This window comes from Micromys minutus (genome assembly GCF_963924665.1).
Source record: "Micromys minutus genome assembly, chromosome: 5".
Classification (NCBI taxonomy): domain Eukaryota; kingdom Metazoa; phylum Chordata; class Mammalia; order Rodentia; family Muridae; genus Micromys; species Micromys minutus.
The window spans coordinates 65,245,142-65,260,190 of NC_137974.1; the positions used below are offsets into that span (position 1 = coordinate 65,245,142).

Genomic DNA, 15,049 nt, shown 5'->3' on the forward strand with positions numbered 1-15,049 from the left:
CAAAGAAAATTGACTTTCAACCAAAAGTTATCAAAAAAGATAAGAATGGACACTTCATAGTAATCAAAAAAATAACAAAATGAACTCTCAATTTTGAACATCTATGCTCCAAATGAAAAGGCACCCACTTTCATAAAATAAATATCACTAAAACTCAAAAATACATTGTACCAGGTACAATAATAATGGGAGACTTTGACACCATACTCTCATCAATGGGCAAGTCATGGAAACAGAAACTAAACCGAGATACAGTGAAACTACAGAAGTTAGGAATGAAATGAACTTGATAGCTATCTATAGGACATTTTATCTTAAAACAAATATATATATATATATATATATCCTCAGTATCTCATGGCACCTTCTCCAAAAGTAACCATATAGCTGAACAATATTCTACTTAATGATAACTTTGTCAAGAAAGAAATAAAGAAAGAAATAGAAAGAAATTAAAAACTTTTTAGAATTCAATGAAAATGAAGGCACAATATACACAAATTTATGGCAGGCAATGAATGCAATGCTAAGAGGAAAACTCATAGCTCTGGGTGCCTCCAAAAAGAAGCTGGAGCAAACACCAGTACCTTGACATCACACATGAAAGCTCTAGAACCAAGAGAAGCAAAGAAATAGTAAAACTCTGGGCCAAAATCAACCAAGTAGAAACTAAAAGAACAATACAAAGAATCAGCTAAACCAGGAGCTGGTTCTTTAAAAAATAGTTAGATAGACAGATAGATGGATGGATAGGTGGGTGGATGAATGGATGGATGGATAGATAGATAGATAGATAGATAGATAGATATACAGACAGACAGACAGACAGACAGACAGACAGACAGACAGATAGACGTTTAGCCAGACTAACCAGAGGGCACAGAGAAAGTATCCAAATTAACAAAATCAGAAATAAAAAGAATATGTAACAGAAACTGAGGAAATTCAAGAAATCATCAGATCATACTACAAAAGCCTATACTCAACAAAACTGAAAAATATGGAGGAATTGGATAATTTTTAGACAAATACCAGGTACCAAAATTAAATCAGGATCAGATAAATTATATAAACAGTCCCATAATCCCTAATGAAATAGAAGCAGTCATTAAAAGTCTCACAATGAAAAAAAAAATGCCCAGGATCAGATGGACTTAGTGCAGAATTCTATCAGGCCTTCAAAGAAGACCTAATACCAATATGCTTCAAACAATACCAGAGAATGAAAACAGAGGAAGCACTACCCAATTTGTTCAATGAAGCCACAATTACACTTATACCTAACCCACACAAAGACCCAAAAAGAAAAAGAACTTCGGACCAACCTTCTGTACGAACATTGAGGCAAAAGTACTCAATAAAATTCTCACAAACAAAAACCAAGAACACATCAAAATGATAATCCATCATGATTAAGTAGGATTCATCCCAGAGATAAAAGAATGGTTCTATATATGGAAATCTATGAATGTAGTCCACTATATAAACAAACTCAAAGGAAAAGAAAAATATATGATCATCTAATTAGATGCTGTGAAAGCATTTGACAAAATACAACACCCCTTCATGTTAAAAGTCTTGGAAATACCAATAATTCAATGCCCATTGCTAAACATAGTAAAAGCAATATACAGCAAACCAGTAGCCAACATCAAACTAAATGAACAGAAACTTGAAATAATCTCAGTAAAGTCAGAAACTAGACAAGGCTACCCACTCCCTCCCTACATATTCTATATAGTACTGGAAGTTATAGCCAGAGCAACTAGACAATACAAAGAGATCAAAGGGATACAAATTGGAAATGAAGAAGTCAAAATATCACAATTGGCAGGGGATATGATAATAATATATTTAAGGAACTCTAAAAATTACACCAGAGAACTCCTAAGCCTGATAACCAACTTCAGCAAAAGTGGATATAATATTAACTCAAAAAAATTATTAGCCTTCCTCTACTCAAAGGAGAAAAAAATTAGGAAAACGACACTTTTTACAAGAGTCACAAACAATATAAAATAACTTGGTGTGACTCTAATCAAGGAAGTGAAAGATCTGTATAAAAGCAATTCAACTAAAATTAGGGATTAGACAAGGCTACCCACTCTCCCCCTACCTACTCAACATAGTACTGGAAGGCCTGGACAGAGCAATTAGACAGCAAACAAAAATCAAAAAGATATAAATTGGAAAGGAAGAAGTAAAAATATCACTGTTTGCAGATGACATGATAGTGTACATAAGTGACCCCAAAAATTCCACCAGAGAACTTCTACAGCTGATAAACAAGTTTAGCAAAGTGGCTGGATATAAAATTAATTCAAACAAATAAGTAGCCTTCCTCTACTCAAAGAACAAACATTCGAAGAAAGAAATTAGGGAAAAGATACCCTTCACAATAGTCACAAACAATATGAAATACCTTGGTGTGACTCTAACTAAGCAAGTGAAGGACCTGTATGACAAGAACTTCAAACCTCTAAAGAAAGAAATTGAGGAAGATCTCAGAAAATGGAAAGATCTCCCATGATCATGGATTGGAAAAATCAACATCTTAAAAATGGCCATCCTACCAAAAGCAATCTACAGATTCAATGCAATCCCCATCAAAATTCCAACCCAGTTCCTCATGGAATTGGAAAGATCAATGTGCAATTTCATATGGAACAACAAAAGACCTAGAATAGCAAAATCCATCCTCAACAACAAAAATACATCTGCGGGAATCACTATCCCTGACCTCAAGCTATATTACAAGGCAATTGTGCTGAAAACTGCATGGTACTGGTACAGAAATAGGCATGTGGATCAATGGAATAAAATAGAAGATCCAGAAATGAGCCCTTATGTATATGGTCACCTGATTTTTGACAAAGGAGCAGTAAACATTCAATGGAAAAAGGACAGCCTATTCAACAAATGGTGCTGGTCCAACTGGCACTCAGCATGCAAAAGAATGAAAATAGACCCTTTCTTATCTCCTTGTACAAAGCTCAAGTGTAAGTGGATCAAAGATCTCCACATTAAACCAGATACACTGAAACTATTAGATGAAAAAGTGGGGAAAACCTTAGAACACATAGGCACAGGAGAAAATTTCCTGAACAGAACACCAATGGCTCAAGCTCTAAGGTCAAAGATTAACAAATGGGACTTAATGAGATTGCAAAGTTTCTGTAAGGCTAAGGACATCATCACGAAAACAAAACGGCAACCAACAGAATGGGAAAAGATCTTTACCAACACCACATCAGATAGAGGCCTAATATCCAAGGTGTACAAGGAACTCAAAAAGCTAGACACCAGAGAATCAAATAACCCTATTAAAAAATGGGGTACAGAGCTAAACAAAACGTTTTCAGTTGAGGAACACCGAATGGCCTAGAAACATCTGAGGAAGTGCTCCACATCCTTAGCCATCAAGGAAATGCAAATCAAAACAACCCTGAGATTCCACCTCACACCAGTCAGATTGGCCAAGATCCAAAACTCAGATGACAGCAGATGCTGGCGAGGCTACAGAGAAAGAGGAACACTTCTCCACTGTTGGTGGGGTTGCAAGCTAATACAACCACTCTGGAAATCTGTCTGGCGATACCTCAGAAAATTGGATATAGTACTACCTGAAGACCCAGCTATTCCACTTCTGGGCATATACCCCAGAGACACTTTAATACACAACAAAGATATATGCACCACAATGTTCATAGCGGCTCTATTTATAATAGCCAGAAGCTGGAAGGACCCTAGATGTCCTTCAGAAGATGAATGAATACAAAAATTGTGGTACATATACACAATGGAATACTACTCAGCCACCAGAAACAATGACTTAACCAAATTCTTAAGAAAATGGCTGCATCTAGAGAATATCATCCTGAGTGAGATAACCCAGTCACAAAAGAACAGACATAATATGCAGTCACTGATAGTGGGATGCTAACCCCAGAGGCTTGCACTCCCCCAGAAACAACTCACAGACCGTATGAAGTCCAAGAAATAAAGAAAACAAAACAAAATAAAACAAAATATTTACAAAACAAGAAAACTTTAACTATTTCCATGTTACATTTTGTTTTACTTGTACTTTATGCTCATTGTAACTATTAAGTTTTCAAGGCATACTATCAAACCTTGAAAAAATCAAGTACTGACTAAAAAATATATTCATATAGTTTTATGTAAAAATTATGTTAAAATCTGAAAAAAGTACTGACAAAAATGTATAATTTTAAGCAAAAAATGTTTAAAATCTGTACATTTATCTTTGTTTTGTAAAATAAAGTTGTTTAAAAAAATAAATAAATAAAAAGAACAATAAAAAAAAAACATCATTGTGAAAAAAAAAAAGAAGTTAAACACCAGAGACTCATACAACTCTATTTAAAAATGGGGTATAGAGCTAAACAAAAAGTTCTCAACTGAGGAATTTCAAATGGCTGGGAAGCATCTAAAGAAGTACTTGACATCCTTAGTCAACAGGGAAATGCAAATCAAAACAACCCTGAGATTCCACCTCACACCAGTCAGAAAGCAGAATGGCTAAGATCAAAAATTCAGATGACAGCGGATGCTGGCGAGGATGCAGAGAAAAAGGAACACTCCTCCACTGTTGGTGGGGTTGTAAATTGGTACAACCACACTGGAAATCAGTCTGGGGGTTCTTCAGAAAATTGGACATAGTACTACCTGAAGACTCAGTTATTCCACTTCTGGGCATATACCCCAGAGAAGCTCCAACATACAACAAAGACACATGCACCACAATATTCATAGCACCCCAATTTATAATAGCCAGAAGCTGGAAAGAACCCAGATGCCCTTCAATAGATAAATGAATACAAACATTGTGGTATATTTACACAATGGAGTACTACTCAGCTATCAAAAACGATGACTTTATGAAATTCCTAAGAAATTGGATGCATCTAGAGAATATCATCCTGAGTGAGATAACCCAGTCACAAAAGAACAGACATAATATGCAGTCACTGATAATTGGATACTAACCCCAGAAAACTCTGAATACCCCAGAAACAACTCACAGACTATATGAAGTTCAAGAAAAACAAAGTGCCTCCCCCAAAAAAAGAAAATGAGAAACCATTATGCTTAATCTTTACACACCAAGAAAACTTTGACTATTTCGAGGTTACATCTTGTTTTACTTGTACTTTATGCTCATTGTAACTAGTAAGATTTTAATGCATACTATCAAACCTTTAAAAAAAAAACAAGTACTGACAAACATGTATTCATATACTTTTATGCAAAAATGCTTAAAATCTGTACATTTATCTTTGTTTTTTTTACAATAAAGTTGTTCAATTTATTTAAAAAAAGAATGAAATTCTGCAGTAGTTTTAAGATAGGGAGGTGGTTATGCTTATATATCTACAAGGAATGAAAAATGTCCAACAAGGTTTATGAAAATGACCAGAAAAAAACCTCTTATCAGTTGAGACATGTTTTCACCAAACAAATAGCCCACTGTCACAGACTGTCTCAGTAACTGACTTCTCTGAAATATGCAACCAAATCAAATTTAAAAGGGCTAGCCCAACTGATCTGTAACACACAGACTGGACAACACAGACACTGGACAGACAAAAGAGACCTCTAATAGACACAGAGACTAGGCAACAAATGCTATAGCTAGCTTTTTATCAGATTGATTTTTTTGGGGGGGGGCATGAAACCCAAACAGAAATTCTTTGCCCCAACTCAGTGGTAATTATAATACCATTAACCCAGTCACTTTAGTTGGGATGGATGAATTTGGTCATTGATTATATTATGGTTGTTATCATCTATGAATGTTGATTGCTATTGGTTATGGTCAGGGATTAATAGAAAGTTAAAACTATTTTGCTTAGTTATTGTATACTGATAGAAATTTAAAGTTGTTTTGTTTAATTATTGCGCATTGATAAGAACTTAAGGTTGTTTTGTTCAAATATTTGTTTGAATAAATGTTTTGTTTGAATGTTGAAAAAAAAAGAATGTTCTGTATGACAAGAACTTCAAGTTACTGAAGAAAGAAATCTAAGTAGATCTCAGAAGATGGAAAGATCTCCCATGCTCATGGATTGGTAGGATTAATATAGTAAAAATGGTGATCTTGCCAAAAGCAATCTACAAATTCAATGCAATCCCTAGCAAAACTCCAACCCAATTATTTTTAGAGTTTGAAAGAGCCATTTAAAAATCATTTGAAATAACAAAAAACACAAGATGCTCCAACATATAACAAGGGCACATGCTTCACTATGTTCATAGAAGCCTTATTTATAATCGCCAGAAGCTGGAAGGAACCCAGATGTCTTTCAACAGAAGAATGGATACAGAAAACGGTAATTTACACAATGGAGTACTACTCAGCTATTAAAAACAATGACTTCATGAAATTCTTAGGCAAATGGATTAAACTAGACTATATCTTCATGAATTATGTAACCCAGTCACAAAAGAACACACATGGTGTTCACTCACTGATAACTGGATATTAGCCCAAAAGGTCATAATATCCAAGATACAATCCACAGACTGAATTAGGCTCAAGAAGTTGAAAGATGAAAGAGTGGATGCTTCAGTCCTTCTTAGAAAGGGGAACAAAATATTCACAGGAAAAAAATACATAGAGAATGTGTAGAGCAGAGATTGAAAGAAAGGTCTTCCAGAGACTGTCCCACCCAGGGATCCATCCCATATACAGTCACCAAACCCAGACAATACTGTGAATGCCAAGAAGTGCATGCTGACAGGTGCCTGCTATAGATGTCTCCTGAGAGGTTCTACAGGAGTCTGAGAAATCCAGAGTCTGATGCTCTCAACCAACCACTGGACTGAGAAAGAGGTTCCCAATGGAAGAGTTAGAAATAGGACTGAAGGAGCTTCAGGAGTTTTCAACCTCATATGAGAAACAACAATCTCAACCAACCAGATACCTCAGAGCTCCCAGAGATGACATCATCAACCAAAGAGTATACAGGAAGTGACCCATGGCTCCAGCCACATATGTAGCAGAGAATTACCTTATTGGGCATCGACAAGAGAAGAGCCCCTTGGTCCTATGAAGGCTCAATGTCCCAGTGTAGGGAAATGCAAGGGCAGGGAGGTGGGAGGATAGGTGGGGGGGGGACACTCTCATAGAGGCAGGGGGAGGGAGGATGGGATAGGGGGATTTCAGAGGGAAAACCAGAAAAGGGGATAACATTTGAAATACAAGTAAAGAAAATATCTAAATTTTTTGAAAAAAGAAAGTATCATAAAGATGAGCCAAAGCAGATGGAGAGATGTTTGTAAAGGGAGGAACAATGATGGAGAGCAAGTATCAGTGGTCTTGCTCATAATAAGAAACAGTAGAGAGAAGGGTGGAATGTTGTCCTGGACCAGTCTAATATGGCTTCATCCGTCTCAGTCTCACACAGGTTAGATACTTCCTAAATTAGGGAGAGAGAATTTCTTGAGAAAATCTAAAGGGATTTCAAGGTACAGAGGTGAAGGTAAGGCAAGAGGCATGGCTCATGTAAACCATTTATTCAAAGCCACAGACACAATCATATTAAAGTGTTCTACCAAAGGCTTACCTTTAGACACAGATGTACACCTCATTCCCACCTCAACCAACTTCCATATATTTCCCTTTTCTCCAACAAGTAACCCAACCTGTTCCATTCCAGAGGCCAAAGGAGTGAATTGTCCACAAGGCTTTAAGACTCATTTATGTGTTTGTAATTCCCATATCTTTACCACCTCATTTTACATGGAAAAGAGAAGACACTTAAATCAAAGTAGAATTTCCCAGATGAGTTGCTATTCCATCAGACAAATCTGAATTCAACCACAGTGGTGACCTTACCCTTGTGAACGAATGCTGACTCCATTGATGAGCACTGAAATCACATGGATGCCAGGCAGCAATGGAGGCAACACCACCTCCAGTCCCCACGCTGTCTGTGCAAGGATCTGAGCAGAAGTGTTCTGCACATGGATTTGCACATCCAGATCTGTATAGCTCACCAGCAGTGTCATCCCAAGGAACAGAGTCTCACCTCCTGTGTCAAGGAGAATGTATTTCCTTCTGGAATTTTGGCTTCAGTCACTACATATTTTACGATTAAACAAAGTCAGCTCTATACATAATTCTCTAAGAATTTTAACAGCTATTCATTTTTTTCATGAAGTTTCTAACAATTATTTTAACAGAGGAACAGCCTAAAACTTCAAGTGCATCAACAATGCAAAACTGCTGAGACAATTTTGCTAACTCTTATTCCTCTAAAGGCAAATTAAGTAGTTTGGAGTTTTAATTTCTTCCTAACCTGCAGTGTTCTGTTTTAATTTTTTTCAGCCTCTACTTTTGTGCTGATAAAAGCAAAAATCCACATCTCCAGAATGTACTGTACGATTCCAACAGTTCATCACCTACAGAGCACCTTTACACCATCATCCCATTAGATTTTCCCACTGGGTCCTACTCTATGCTCCCTCAATAAAATACTGACCAAACCCAACTCTGTCTTGGACTTGTTGGTTGCAGACAATCATCAAGAAAAGCTGAAGCAGGAGCTCCTAAGACAGGAACCCAAAGCAGGAACTGAAGCAGAGATCATGGAACACTGATGATTTATGTGCCCTCCCTGGCTTTCTTTCCTGTATACCCCAGGCCCACCCACCCTAGAAATGACACTACTCACAAAGAGCTGATCATTGCTGTATCAATTATCTATCAAGAAAATGTCTCAGAGGAGACTAGAAAGAGGGCTCAGTGGTTAAGAGCACTTGTGCTCTTACAGAGGACTTACGTTTGATTCCCAGCACCTATATGGTGGTTTAGAACTATTCATAGCTCCAGTTCCAGAAAATATAATACTCATTTCTAACCTACATGGGTAACAAGGACACCCATAAATACATGCAGACAAAATAGAAAAATAAAATTTTTAAAGAAAATAAAATATCTCACACACATGCTCACAATCTGATATGGGCAATTCTTCATCTAAAGTTCTACATTCCGCATGATTTTAGGTTTCTGTAAAGTATGCAGATGAAACTAATTGTTTTCTACTGCCCTGATGAATTACAATGGGCATTTTGAAGTAGAGGGAACCTCAGCCATCAAGGTGTCAAAACTAAGAGCTAGAAAAAGCAAGCCCAAGCTTCTCCCTCTGCTGTCTATTTCAATGGCCTTTTGGTAGAACCAGCAACTCTATTAAAAGGATGTGCATATCATAAACACTTTACCTCAACTCTTTCTAGCTGAAATATGTATTAAGTCCATGACAAAGATGATAGAATTTAGGGGACACATAAACAGCCCTTACCCTCAAAGAACTGTCAACGGTAGTTAAAGAGAAATCAGGTCAGTAGGGGACAGTGAGATGGTTCATGTGCTTGCTACCCAACTAGACAACCTGAGTGTGATCCCTGAGAGCCCATGGTAGAAGGAGAGAACTGATTCCCAGAAGTTTTCTGGCCTATATGAACATGTACATACATATTGATTTTCTTTCTTTCTTTCTATATTTATTTATTCATTTATTTTATATTCCAATTACATATTTCCTCCTTTTCTTGAAGTTCCTCCCTCTCACCTCCCTTTTTCTCAACCATGTTTCCTTTCTGCTCAAGAAAGGAGGGCATCCCATGGATATCAACTTCCTTAGCCTATCAAGTTGCAGTGAGATTAAGCAGATCTTCTATTGAGGCAGACAAGGGAGCCTAGTTAAGATAAGGGATCCAAAGGAAGGCAATATAGTCAGAGACAGGCCCTGATTCTTCTGTTAGGGGACTCAGATGAAAACCAAGCTGCACATCTGTTATATGGGTGTAAAGGGTCTTGTTCCATCCCATGCATGTTCTCTGGTGTATAGTTCAGTCTCTGTGAACCCACTTACTACCTCATTAAAAATCATCTGTACTGTTTTAGACACTTTGGTCACCAGAGGCAAATAATTCTTCAGTGTTAACTGACCTAAATAATATTGATAAGTTAAAGAAATGGTAAATCATTCTATGTGTGTACACTTGAGCTTCAGAAAATGAGAACAGTGCCAGAAAACCCGATTCCAAGCTTTTTTATCAGGAAACATGGTAATCTTTTATAATAAACCAAAAACTCTGCCATTTGGCAATCAATTAACCAGAAAGAGCTGTTGACATATAACACTTAGTCTATATTTTAATAACATAACAAGAAAGTATTATAATTCTATTCCATCATATCACATGAGCTTCAAATGAATGTTAAACTATTTCATGTGCATAGTGCTTTTAAAATCCTTTTAATACACAGTAAATCTCAAAAAACAAGAATACTTTGGCTACTATTCAACTGCCACAATTGAACATACTACCAAAACCTATAGTCAACTTTAGGTAACTGAATACTTGGTATCTTTAGACTGCTGGTATTCTCAGCTTTGTTACTTGCTAAAGGTATGCATGGGTCACATAGACTCTATTCCTTAGTTCCTTGTCTGTAAACTAAAGCCATAAATTACTGCTAAGAATTGAAGTCTATATGTATCTACACAATTGGCAGTAGCAATACAAGTTACCTGCTCAATAAATATGTATTGAATACTAATTCAACATTTGTATTATATTTATGAGGAAATAGTCCCATTTTCACAGAGGAAAAATCATATATAAGATTAATTTCTGGCAGGAAACCTGAAAAATTTTAGCTATAATAATAATATACAATAATAATAATCTATATAATAAGATGAATCCATTTTGCATGTCTATAATCCTAACTCACAAAGAGTGAAATAAGTGTTATCAGTTTAAGGTCACTATCAAATAGACCTTCAGACTACCTGGGCTAAACGAAACAAATAAAATAGTAAATTAAAAACTATTTTAATAGAGTTAAAGTTCTAAAGTGAAAATGGGCTTAAAGTAACATGTATCTTACCTGCTATGTTGCTTCTATTTCTGCTCAAAGACACAACCACTGGATTTAAAGAAGAGACATAAGTAAATGCTCTGGCAAGAATTGTGGAGTAGTCCCCATTGATCACAGTCACATTCACAGTGTATCCATCTTTGCCCTGAAAATCCATTCTAGAATTAGAATCTTGGTTGGATTTGAGAGTAAACATAATCAGCCAAAAAAAAAAAAGTTGCTTATCATCAAGTATATTTTTAAATCTATTTCCTCAGCTCCTATAGGGAGGCACACACTTGGACAAATTGAGTACTGAGGAATATTATCTGAACTCTGAAAGGTAAGAAAGAATGATGTACACTTTACACAGTACTTGTTTCTGGCCAGAAAGGTATCCTCAGTAGTGTTTATACCTAGCTAAACTATCCATTATATGTGAGATTAATTTCAGAAGTAGTAATAGTCAGAAAATCTTCTCTTCTATTGTTTTGTATGGCTTTAGTCTCATGGATAAAAAATAATTAGAATAAGGAAACATTACTTTTTACCCCAAAAAATATGAAAGAAAGTGCCATGGAAAGAATGTAAAAACAAAGGATGAAGAGGTGTGCTATGAATGCTGCCATCTAGACAAGATATGATTGTTGCATTCATGAAAACTTACTGAAGTGTTGGTTACCTACACAAGACATACATAAGTCAAAGTGCATCAGCACAGCAGCGATGAGTAAAGTGGTTCAGAAGGAGTCTACCCCAGCCAAGTAGATACTGGTAGTTAATGGCTGCTGGAGAATGTGGCAGTCACTTCCCTCTGTGGTGTAGCCATTGTAAGTTTCTCATGCTCTCCTAAGTAGCTCACTACTCTTTGCTCACTCAAAAAACTCTGATTAAACTCAGTGGATTTGAAGATGTGGAACTTGAAAAGAAGAATGAAGTCAAGGGAAGGTAGTAGTAAGTTAATTTCATCAAAATACATTACATCCATGGATGGAACTGTCAGAGTTTTTAAAAGTTTAGAGAGAAAATATAGAGTCTAGCAAACACTTAGTCTACTAATAAGAGATAACAAGAAACTATCAAAATAAAATCTACAAAATAAAACCTAGATATATTACATTCAACCTAGATCAAAGCAAGACACCACACTGAGCTTCAGTAAACAGAGTGAGAACATGAGGAGACTCATTTAAAACATGGTGGGCTTCTATTATAAGAAAGACTTAAGGGGAAAAAAAAGAAACTTGAGAGGGAGAATCAAAGAACTCTAAAAGAAAAAGTATACTTTTTATTTCTACCAACATTGCTTAAAATCTATAATAATGTAATCAAAAAATATTATTACAATTTGAATTCAATGAATGAAAAGTGTTTCCAGGAGAGAGACAGAAGAAGAAAAGCAGAAAGGAGAACATGATTGTTCTACTGTTTTCCATTGTCTTCTTCCATATACTAACTTGGTTCAAAATTTAAAGTTTGTTTCCTAATGTTTATTCTCTGTCGTAAAACAAACCCAAATAGTTTAAATTTCACTCATTTAGTGGGGACTACACACAACAACAACAACAACAACAACAACACGGTTGACCAAAGTGCCAGAAACCAAACACACATAAACAAAAAAAGAACTGTAGACAACACATGTGATTGCATGTCATTTTCACATAAAAGCTTTTCATGTAAATGTTTTTCATAGTATTTGAGGTATTTGTAGATCCTATGATCAGTTGGCATTCTGAACTATCTCACAGAACATGTTTTTTCAGTGACTAGTCATCCTCCAGGGCATGGAGCTGCTAAGAATGATGAGGACACCAAGGCAACCCTAATTAGTCTGAATGTGGCAGTGGATGTGACCCTTGCCAATCACTCCAGGGAAGAGCAAAATCCTAGACAATGAACACTAGACAAAACTGAGAAGGAAACTTGGGACTTTATTCATGTTGTCTGTTTAGTGTATGAGGGTATGTGTGTGAGCAAGGGATTTTATGCAAGGTTATGTATATATTCAGAGACGGGGAGGAGGTTGCATATGCAATCATGTATGTGTCTACATGGAGGCCAGAGATCAGGAATAGCTGTCATTCCTCATAAACTAAGGTATCCCACTGTGACTTGGGAATTTCTGGTTAGGATTCTGACTAGCCAAATAGCTCCAAATATCTGCCTGTCTCGGCCTCCCCAGCTCTGAAATTATGAGCATATGCCAGTATTCTGGTCTTCTTATGTGCAAGGCAAACACTTTAACCACAGAGTTATCTCTCCAGGGGTTCTGCTTTCACAGCAGAAATAAAATCATAGGAAATAATTAGGGATATCATTTGTAAGAATCAAGCATTCTAGAATTTTCTATGTTCCACAAATATGCCAAAAAATAAAACTACTAAAGAATGTAACTTTTTGCTCAATAACAAAAAAGAAAGCATCAGAAGTCTTTTTTGCTTATTATATTGTACCAATATATTGCCTTGCCTTTTAAGGAATTAACTGAAACTAATTATAATATAGGGCTCCATGTTTTTTCATAGCAAAACAAACAATAGAAAAATAAGCCAAACCACTCTACAGTCTAAAGTGTTTTTGTGTTTATATTTACATCTTTAAAACATGCGTACCCAGGCTGGAGACCAAAAAAAAAAAAAAAACATTTCCATTCTACGTTTTGTTTTACATGTACTCATTGTAACTAGTAAGATTTCAATGCATGCTATTAAACCTTTAAAAAATTAAGTACTGACAAAAATATATTCATACAATTTTATGCAAAAATGCTTTTAAAAATCTGTAAAAAAAAAAAAAAAGAAAAGAAAAGAAAGAAAAAGAAAACAAGCATGTTGTTGTGATAACAAGTTCAGATCAGTGACTTTAGTTCTCAGAAGGGATGTGATAAAATCCATTTGCTAATTAATTATAGTCACCAACCAGGAGCTAGTGTCAATCCTGAAAATTACCAGAGGAAAAAAACAATGCCACCATTTTGAGCTAAATTTGAATAAATCTTTATTAAATATTAAACACTGACCAAGAGATGGACCACTCTCTGAAACTTCGCAGACTTGAAACACTTGTTATAGCGGTTTATATAGACAAACCCATAGGGGGTTTCTTCCCTACGGGGCTTCTGTTATAGCCCCAGAACTACAACTCCCAGCATCCCAGGCAGTTGCCTGGTCCTTGGGTGGGTGGGGCTTACAGGTTAATATTGAGTATTACAAAAGCAAAGAGTCTTCTTACCCTAGGTGGAACTTTGCATTGAATTTGTTGCGAATTTCTTCTAATGACATCGATGACACACGACTGAGTTCCAAATAACACCAGGCTAACACCTTCTAAACTAGAGCCTCGGAGGGTAACCCACAGTCCTCCTGTAACAAAAACAGCATTTTTCACACATACGTAGGCCTCTGGACAGATAAAAGTTAATTACAGGAAAAATTAAAATGAAATTGAAATAGAAAATCCTTAAGTCAAAATGCAAAGCAATACTCAAACTGTGGGACAAGATGGAATTGAAATGTAGAAATTCCCTCGTATAAAGGAAGAAGCGGTAATTAGAGGTCAGAAAGAGTGGTGAGCCTTTCTGGAGACGTTTATGAATAAGATATAAGGATACAGACAGGAGTCAAAGAAGCAGGTAGTTTCCGAAAACATTTTCTGCCCTAGATTCTAAATATTATTCTTGCCAGTCCTAGAAAACATACTTTCCCCCAAGAAACAATGCATGACATGATGTTTCGTAAGAGCAATGGAGCCAGAGCAATGGAGCCTCCGGCCAGGCTGCGACCTGGCGTAGCTCAATTTTAGCATTGGCCCCAAGCTCACCGTTCCTCATTTTCCTCGTTATTGAATCGAATGAATTAAAAGTGTTCCCAACTGGAGGAGGAAGAGCAGAAAAGAGAACATGATCGTTCTATTTTCCTTTCAGTAGTATACCATCCATAAATAAACTTGATTTTAAAAAATTGGAGAAAATTTCCAAATGCTGATAAAGACCTTAATTGATTAGATTGAAACTAGGGGAAAAAAATGAGCATAAATAGGTGAAACTAGTAAGTATTGTAAATTTTCTCTGGATTAAAGTTAAAAGGCACACATACGATTGTAATAAAACATGGTGGAGCTCTTATGTAAATTAGGTGAGATGATTCTAAC

General features: G+C 36.1%; 1 protein-coding gene across 1 annotated transcript in view; it reads right to left on the reverse strand.

Annotated features, from left to right (window-relative positions):
• PKHD1 (PKHD1 ciliary IPT domain containing fibrocystin/polyductin) overlaps positions 1-15,049 on the reverse strand; it is a gene marked incomplete at both ends in the record, with an annotated part of 432,805 nt that overhangs the window by 361,206 nt on the left and 56,550 nt on the right. The window contains 3 exons of the mRNA XM_080917462.1: positions 7,862-8,057; positions 10,928-11,063; positions 14,132-14,262. Of these exons, the coding sequence (XP_080773588.1) occupies positions 7,862-8,057; positions 10,928-11,063; positions 14,132-14,262 (463 nt within the window). The remainder of the gene's footprint in view (positions 1-7,861; positions 8,058-10,927; positions 11,064-14,131; positions 14,263-15,049) is intronic.